General features: G+C 44.8%; 1 protein-coding gene across 1 annotated transcript; it reads right to left on the reverse strand.

Annotated features, from left to right (window-relative positions):
- Positions 1–18: 18 nt before the first annotated feature.
- MOG (myelin oligodendrocyte glycoprotein) lies at positions 19–9,302 on the reverse strand (the record flags this gene model as incomplete). Its single annotated transcript, XM_079713254.1, has 7 exons — positions 19–134; positions 433–549; positions 2,037–2,057; positions 2,363–2,383; positions 3,704–3,817; positions 7,717–8,064; positions 9,221–9,302. The coding sequence occupies 7 exons, from the start codon at positions 9,300–9,302 to the stop codon at positions 19–21; spliced, it is 819 nt and encodes a 272-aa protein (XP_079569380.1).
- Between the last annotated feature and the right edge of the window lie 385 nt (positions 9,303–9,687).

Below are 9,687 nucleotides of genomic sequence, written 5' to 3' on the forward strand. Positions count from 1 at the left end.
CTTTGGGATTTTGATCCCTCAATAGCCCCCTCTTCCCCTTGCTGTTTCCTTGTTGTTTTTTTTTTTTTTTTTTTTTTTTGCTCTCAGCTTATAAGAAAGAGAAGAAAACTTACTTAGCTCTTCAAGAAATTGCCCTGAAAACAAAGAGAAATAGGTGATGAGTGGAAGATGACTAACTCCTCCCACATCCTCCCTGTGGAATTCATAGTCACCCCCCCTCCCTTTCCACTAAGGGACCCCACAGATCTCAGTAAGTGGTTCTCTTCATGAATTCTCTGAGGAGCCTGGAGTTGGCCATGTGGACAGAGCAGGAAGGAAATTCCAGCTCTGAATCTTGAGCCCTGGTTCCATCCACCCTCTTTATGTTTCCCACTCAGGGCTGGCTTGATCCCCTGCTGCCCAGTGGTCCTGTTTGCTGCCCCAGCACTGCACCTGCTAGTCTTCTGTGTAGCCAGTTGTAGCAGATGATCAAGGCCACCAGGGGTCCAAGAACTGGCACAATTACAAACAGGGTTATCTTCCAGCAGGGCACCCTCAGGAAGTGGGGATCTGAATCGTTTGCCACAGAACAAACAGGATTAACATGTGTTCCCCTTTGTGTCCCACCCACCCCTCTCCATTTATTATTGGGTTTCTTTTGGGTGGTGGAGGGGGGAGGTTCTTAACCTGGGTTCCAAAATAGTTTGTGGATAGAGTCCAGGGAGTTCATGAATTTGAATGAGAAAAGCATTACATTTTTATTTGCACTAACTTCAAACTGAATTTAGCATTTTCTTACGCTAAAAATGTAGCTAACAAACCAGTTACCAGCAGTACCTGTGACTTTATCACCAATAGAAACCACATTCCCCTCAGAGTTGTTGCAGAAATCTCAGAATACTGTTTGTCAGTATTTTGAAATCACCAAATTATTAGACCTGCTGCTACATCTTATTACTTAATGTATATTTTTGTTAAAGAAAAATTTGTTACTTTATCACAAATTTGTTTATATTTCGAAAACTGTTTCAAAACAATGGTTTTCTTTGTAATCCTATGTGTTATATTTTATGCGTACAGTTCAAAACATTCTGGGAAGGGACGGGTCCATGAGGCTTCACCAGATTGCCAAAGAGTACAAAAAGTTAAGACCTTTGTTATTTGAATCCTGTAAAACAAAGATCCTGTTCCTCCCCTTTGAGTTGCAGACTGTGTGTGTTGTTTTTTCTGCACACTGATTAAATGCTAGCGTGGAGCCGGGGCACCTCCAGCCTCAGGAAGAGAGGCCGTTCAGGAAGGCTGCTCAGAGCAGGGACCATCTTATAATTTCTGCAACATCCATTCAACATATATTTGGGTGCCCTTCTGTTGTAGGCATTGTCATTAGGCACTGGACAATCTGCAGTGAACAAAAAGGACAGAGACCATGTCCTAGGGCCAACATTCTATTTTTTTTTTTTCTTCGCTGCATGGCATTCGGGATCTTAGTTCTCCCACCAGGGATTGAACCCTCATCCCCTGCAGTGGAAGTGCAGAGTTAACCAGTGGACCACCAGGAAGTCCAGGCCAACATTCTAGTGGGGTTTGATGTCTTCACTCTTCCCCCAAGATGCCTTCCCTTCCCTGAGGAGTCACATGTAGTTACTCATTCTGTACTGTGAAAACTCATTCCTCTGTGTGAGTTGTCAATGTATATGTACTTTGTTCTCCAGTTAATTTATGTATATGTATCACCTCCCCAACTAGACATCAAGTTGATGTGCAAAGGATCTGTTTACCTCCCCTTTGTAATTCCTGAAAAAGGAAGTAATGTACATAAAGTACTTGTAATTCCTAGAATGTTAACATTTGGGAAGCTGTTACAGTGCCAGGTACATGAAAGCGTAATGTAAGTGTTTGCTATTATCTAACCCATCCTAGGTGCAGATGATGACATTCAAAGAAAGAACAAGAGAGGGAGGAAACCAACCAGAAGCCAGGGGTCCTTACGTCCCCAGGTAACAGGAGCCGAGTGAAGCACCAAGCTGATCTGGGGGGCTGGGTACCCCAGGACTTACCAAAAGTCCGGTGGAGATTCTCTGAAAGAATAAATGGAAAGGGATTATTAGTATGGCACTCAAAACTATCTTTTCTCCTCTGAGCCTTTGTTATTTAGTCACTTTAAATTGTAAGTGACGCACGATGGAGGAAAGGAAGCTGTAGGATTTTACTTCTGCTCTGGCTGAAGGCAGGGAAGAGGAATGAGACTCTATGACTGGTTATAGGAGTTTTAAATAGTGAAGTTGCCGCCCGAAGGGAGCACAGGGTATTGGGACAGAGGCAGAGATGGTCTGAGAAAATGACCTGGAGGGAGGCATGGGGAGGGAAGGTGCCTGGAACTCACCTATCTCTGCTGGAATTTTTCCTAAAATAGAAAAAGGCGACATTTTTAGTTCCAGCTCAGGCACTAGATGGGGCCCCTCCACACCCATTGCCTTGGGCCTTTGTGCAGCGTGTTTCTCAGTAGCCCATGAACATCCTTAGAGTGAGAAGAGCACCAGATTTGAAAGCAGGAGTTCAGCTCATTCCCTGGCTATTGCCTGGGTTAAATATTGGGTTAAAGAAAGCGGAGAAGCTCAGTAGACAGCCATGTTCACCAATGCCAATCTAAGGTTTTATTACCGCCCCCACTGCTCTCTGCTCCTTTTCTTGCTGGTTCTCAGTTCACAATGTCACTCCACCCCGCTGGGTTGTCACTTTGTAAATCTAAAGCTACTTCCCATCTGAATGAGGAAGGAAGGAACTAAACATTTAGTTGAGCAGCTGCTTTGTGACCGGCTCTGTACTAGGTGCTTTACATAACACTATGTCCTTTAATCCTCCCATAACTTGTAGGAGGGAGGGTGTTATCTCTACTTGACTCGGACTAGGCAACTGAGGCTTGGAGAGTTCATGTCATTGTCTGAACTGGATCTAAACCCAGGCTGGCCAACTCCACTGATCAGGTTCTTTCTGCTCAGCCATGTGGGCTGAAGATCTTTCTCATGTGGGAGAAGAGGTAACTTGAGTATCTGGGACGAGGTCAAGGGAAGAGAAGATCCCACCAATATCCCCCCTCATATACTCCAAGCCCTCCTTGCTGCTTTATCCTCTTAGGAATGGGAGGGGGAGGAGAATTGGAGGCCCTGCGGGCTTTGGCTTTGAGAATGCTTGGTGGCTGGGAGAAGTCTCAAAATGAAAGCTCTTGGGCACTAGAGAGGAGCTTCAGACAGTTGAACCCGTGTCCTCAGTGTTGGATGGAAAAGGAGGAAACAACACCTACTATGTGGTAGGGACTTTTACTTACAGTATCTTTATTTAAACCTAGTAGCACAGACTTGCCTGATTCTGAAGCTCACACTCCCCCAGTTGCATGAGCTGCTGTGTATGTTTCAGGGGCCAGAAGATAGGGGTTTAGGCCTGAGCTCTGCCACTTATAAGCTGTGCCAGCTTGAGTAAATCTCTGAACCACTCCAGGCCTCAGTTGCTTCCTCTCTAAAATGGGGCTATTATATATCAGCCCTACCTCATAGGGAAATGAAAGGTCCTATTATCTAAATGATATTTACATTCGGTAGGATGTAAAACTTGTCATTATGGAGTTCTGAACCCAGAAGTCCCTCAAAAATAAACGTTAGCTGACCAAGCTCCAAGAGACCAGGCACTTCAGGGAAGGGTCCCCAGCCCGCCACCCTCCAGCCTGTACCTCTGAGTCTGCGCTGCAGGCAGAGAAAGACAAGGCCCACAGTGATCTGCAGGAGGAGCACAGGCAGAACCGCGATGAGCGCCAGCACTCCAGGGTTGATCCAGTAGAAGGGATCTGAAAGGCAGAACCGGGGGCCCAGCACTGTGTCATCAACACCCAGCACGGTGCCCAACGGCTCCATGAGTCAGGGCCAAGGAAGATGACTCAGAACTAACACCTAAGCTTAGGTTTAAAGGAAAAGTAAGTGGTTGTTTCTGGGAAGGGCCAGTGGTTTAGAATGACAGGAGTCGAGGCTGTATACTGGGCCAGTCTTGGAGAGTTCTGAGAACCACGAAAGGGACTTAGATCTGATCCTCAAGGTCACGGGGTACCCTGAAGCATTTCATGCTGAGGAGCCAAGATCTGATTTACTGACTGCAGGACTGGAGGAGGGGGGCGAAGGCAGTCAATTAAGAGGCCATGGTAATGGTGAAAGTAAAACACGTGACGGGGCTTCCCTGGTGGCGCAGTGGTTGAGAGTCTGCCTGCCAATGCAGGGGACACAGGTTCGTGCCCTGGTCCGGGAAGATCCCACATGCCGCGGAGCAGCTGGGCCCGTGAGCCATGGCCGCTGAGCCTGCGCGTCCAGAGCCTGTGCTCCGCAACGAGAGAGGCCACAACAGGGAGAGGCCCGCGTACCACAAAACAAACAAACAAACAAAAAAAACCACATGAGCCTAGGACGGTGGTGGCGGTGTAGGAAGTCAAGGGAACTTAAATAGGAAAAAAAATACATATTTTCAGTAAACTTTAAGCTGAAATTTAGTGTTTCTTTCAATTCTGTTTGTAGGCAACACTCCACAACCATATGAACAGAACCTGAGACTCTGTCATCCCTAAAAATCACAAATATTTTCATATCACGGTACAGAAATCTCAAAATATCACTTATGTTCATTTTGAAATGACACTATTATTAGGGCCACCCCATATCTTACTTTAATATTTTGATAACTGTATTTCAGTACAAGTATGTTCTTTGCATTTCAAATATCCTTCTGAGAAGGGGTTCATCGACTTTACCAGTCCGACAAAAGTGTGCATGACACAAAGAAAAGTTAAGAACCTTTCTTCTGGAGCTTTTGAGAAAGTAGGATCCGCCAAATAACTGAGTGGACATGGAGTGGGAAAGATAAAGAGACAGGGGATGACCTTTGGCTCTCTGGTGCCATCTATTGCCCATTCTCGAGTCGGCTCAGTGCCCCAAAGCTTTCCCTGTATAATCTCAATGTGCAGGGCCGGCCCTTTTCATCTTGTTCTCTGCGTTAGGGGGCTAGATAAAGATACTGCTATCAGGGTAGGCATTAAATCACAGCAAACAACATCAAACTGGTTTCTTAGGTATAAATACCATCCTTGAAGCTGCGGTTTCAGGCTCTTGTCTGTTACTGTGTTCCCCAGGAGAAAACACAGCCAGCTCTACTTTCAAAGTTCTCATTGGAAGTTACCTGGAGCAACATGGTTTAACAATTACATATTTTAGTTCCTTTTTTTGTACACCTTTTATATTTTAACAAAGGGTTAGGATCACAAAAAGAGAAAAAGAGACATTATGAGACTTCTGATGTAAAGTGATATGAACGAACTATATAGCATCACCTATGAAATATGCTTGACAAAATAAACCTGAATCTGATTGTTCATATCCTAATCTATAAGTTTACAGAAAATAAAGGGTATGGAACACTGTATTAAACAACATGGGAATGAAATCAGCAAAATCTAGACCATGGGAAACTCTACAGGGCGAATACCAACCTGTGGATCTTGTTTGGATTGGATTCAAGCAAACCAACTGTAAAAATATATTTATAAAACAATCATAAAAATGTGAACACAGACTGGGTATTGTTAAGGATTTTTGTTAAATTTTAAAGATGTAATAATAGTATTTTGGTTATGATTTTGTTTTGGTTTTTTGTGTTTTTGAGTTTTTCTATTTGAGACATACAGTTTTGAGGATTTAGCAATGACACGATAATGCTGCCTAGGATTTGCCGGAGGAATTCATTTGGGGAGGATGGTGGTGAGTGGGGTCCAGTGAAACAGGTGGCCTGTCCTTGGGTCATAACTGTTGCAGTCAGGTGATGGGAACTTGGAGGCTTATTATAATAATGTCTCTACTTCTGTATATGTTTTAAAGTTTCACAATGAAGAGTTTAGAGAAAGGTTTAGAGACAACTAGTAATAAAATCACAAAACTGACAAGAAAAATACAAAGTTGGAAGGGGAGATTAGAAACTCTTTAGAGAAAGAGGGGAGGTAATTACACCTGAAACTTGGCAATCACATAGTTACTGCATTTCAGTCCTAAATTTGTCTCAGCTTCCTGGATCCTCATGCTAGGTGGGTGGTCCATCATAAAACTTTCTTTTTTAAAAGACTCTTAGGCATGCAGATTATGAGAAGGGAGAAGAGGGTTGGAATGTGGAAATCCACCCAAAGGAAAACTTTCTCCCCGGGCAGTTCATTTGTTTGTTTGTTTGCTTGTTGGGGTGGGGTGGGGATGTACTGGGGGAGGCAGTTATTGAGCCAGGAAGCTACTGAACAGGAATGAGGAAAATCGGAAAACTGGAGAGATCCTCACTATCAGACTTCCTTGCAGGTAAACCCCCCCCCCCCAAAAAACAGCTGTATGAAGAACATTCTGTGACACACAAAGCTGTTTTCACATCCCTGAGATCCATCTCTAGAAATAGGGCTTTGTTATCCTGCATACAATGCCATCCTCTGGTCCCAGTACTGCAACAGTGGCCCTTGAGATACAAAAGTGATCAATTGTCTGATGTTTGCCCTGCAGGTGGGGAGGAGGGAAGGGAAATGACCTGAGGCCCAGGCCTCAGAATTTTTTTGTTCCTCAATTAAATAGCAATTAACTTTCAAATCTCCCCCCCTTGTCGGTGTCTTAACCCCTCGCGGATAAAACAAAAAAATAAATTTCAAAGTCATCCCTCACATAAAACATACCACAAACGAAATTCTGGAGAAAGGAAGCAGTGGAGGTAAAATCTATAAGTAACATCTCTTTCTATGATTATATTCAGACATTAGTTCTACTTGTTTAATTCCTTGCAACTACGTTTACCAGGAATATATTGTTTAATAATGTTCCTCATCTAATAAAACACCACAAACACATCAACTGAGGAATTCACTGTAATAGGATTTGATCAGTTTGACTCCTTAGGAATAAGGCCCTTGTTTATAACAAATAAATGAAAAGACAATCCAAAGCAAAACAAGAAAGGAAAAGGTCCACTTGGATACTTTGATTAACTTTCAGGTAAGTCATATTCCCCTCTAGTAGCACAAAATAATCACAAATTGATTATTTTGGATTTTGCTGCCTACATTTTTCATTTTTTCTATTTAAAAAAATTTTAAATTTCTCTATACATACCCACAAATGTGCATGTTATATATACACTTTTATATAAATGGATAAATATGATGATATGGATAAAATTATGGTCTTTTTTAGTTGGATTACACCCCATCCTCCCTTGTCTCCCCCAAAGTGAACCATATTAACTTTCTTATGGATATCTTTATATGTTTCTCTGATATATAAAACGTAAGGTTTTGGTTTTGTTCCCTAGATTCTGTAGCTTGCTTTTATCACTCAACAATACCTTGTAAAATGCCTCCAAGCTGTCTGGAATGGCCCTAAAACAATCTTAAATGGCTGCATGATATTCACTGTATGGGTAACCGTGTTTACTCAGTCACTTCCCTACTCATGGGCACGGTCTCTGATTCTGGCTTCCTTACATCATTACAGAATAATGATGTAACAGACAATGTGAGCATATGAATTCCCAGAGATACTGATGTGCGTATCTCTATGGAGTTAATTCCCAGGAATGAACTGTTTGGGTTGAAGGATCTCATCTCAATTGAGAGAATGACTGAAGGCTCAAAGGGAGGTCCTGGCCACCCAACAGACAATACCTACTATTATAGACACTACTCACCTTCCACTTTCAATTCTATTGCTGCCTCCTCTTGGTAAGAATGATCTCGGAAGAAGCAGGTGAAACCTCCTTCATCCGAGAACCTTACATTCCGGATCCTAAGAGTCACCTTTCCCTCCCCAATAGTCTCTTTCAGCAGCTCCGTGCGGCCCCGGTATTCAGGCGCCTGCTCTTCATCTTGGTCCTTGCCATTTCGGTAGAGATGAACCACCCTGGAGAAGGGGGGTCGGTACCATCCCACCTCCATGCCTGTAGCGTTCTTTCCTGGAGATATGCGACAGGGCAATTCCGCTTCATCCCCCACCAGCGCCCGGATGGGCTGCCCTGGTCCCATTACTCTGAACTGTCCTATCCAAGACACAAAAGAAAAGAAACTGAGCATCAGAGCGAACCTTGACAAACAAGCCCTTCATGGGAAGGGCTGCTTCAAAACAGGGAAAGAAGAAGACACTTGATTTTTAAATAGAATTCTAGAGCCAGGGAGAAGCTCAATTTTTCTTAAAGGTCTCTGGTTATAGAGATACCGTGAGTTCCCTGGACAGAACATTCTAGCATGTGGTCATCCCAGCCTTTAGGTCCCACCTTGGAATGTGGTCCAGCATCTTGCACTTTAACTGTCCCTTGGGCCTACCTGTTCAGACTTGGCCAACTTGATCCTCCTTCTCCCCTTAGAGGTTTTGCTTTGGTCATTCCTCCACCACCACCTCTCCATCACTTCTCAGCCCTCTGTATTTGTTCACACCCTGGTCCCAAATTCTTCTCCTCTGAGATCTTCCACCCTAGAGGTGGAGGATCTTCTTTCCTTCTTTCTTCCTTCTTCTTTTCCTATGTATCTTCAGCCCTCTCTACAGCTCCTGGACCCTGCCCTGTACATGTTCCCAGTCTTTTTTCCTCTGTGGGATATATCTCCTTGTCAGACTTGGAGCTACTAGAGGATGAAGCTGGTTTCTCCATTAGACCTGCAACCATTTCCCGAGGGAGTATATGTTCTGAGCCTTCTCTGTTAGGCGGCTCCCTGAGATTGGGAATCTGTCTTCGGAGAGCAGGGATCCTCTGTAAAAACTTATTAGTGCCTGATAGTGTGAAACAGAACTCTCAAACATGATGAGACACTACAACTCAACAAACATTTATCATGATTTACCATGGGACAGGCACAACTAAGCATATTATATACACCTTATCTAATTGAACCCTGACAGCAACTCCAAGAGGCTGTTATTAGGATAGTTCCCGTTTGATAGGTGAGAAAGCAAAGTTGGAAAGGTAGGTAAGACCAAGTTCAAAGAAAGCCCTGAGTTAAGGTCGCATGATGGATTTGGGTCCCCTTCTGAAGGCTGTAGGGAGGCACTGGCGGTATCTGTGGGGAACCATGTCAGCACATCTATGTTTCAAAAAGGTAACTTGCATGGCAACTTGAGGGTGAGTTGAAGGAGGTGAGCCCAGGGAACTAGCCTTTCTGTTCTCAGGGTCTCCCCAGGGCAGGAATAAAGAGAAATCTTACCTGCAGAGATGGAAGACAGCTGGAGGAGGAGGAGGAGGGAGGGGAGGCAGCTGGGCAGAGAGGAGCTCAAAAAACTGGCCATCTCCACTGTCAGTGGGGAAAGAGAGCCCCTGCAGCAGGGTCAGGCCAGGCAGAGGCCCTCGGGGTGCTTGTCCCCACGGCTGAAGAAGCCCCAGGGGAGGATCGGGGAGGGCAGAGCTGCCCTGGCCCTGCTTCCTCCCCAGCAGAGTTGCAGCTGTGCTCCCAGGCACAGCCCCACGTTACCCTTGCCAGGCACTTACACAAAAGGGCTACAGAGCCAGGGGATGACCAGGGTTTGCCTTCCCCACCCCCTCAGAGCTACGGAGCAGAGGCTGCCTGGTACTGGGGCTTCCTCCCCCACTCTCTCCTGGTGGCCAGCCTTTGAGGGGGCTTCTAGGATCTGACCTGTTGGGATAGATCACTCACCGGCCCTCAGGCTGAGGCTT

This window comes from Hyperoodon ampullatus (assembly GCF_949752795.1).
Source record: "Hyperoodon ampullatus genome assembly, chromosome: 10".
In the NCBI taxonomy this organism is placed as follows: domain Eukaryota; kingdom Metazoa; phylum Chordata; class Mammalia; order Artiodactyla; family Ziphiidae; genus Hyperoodon; species Hyperoodon ampullatus.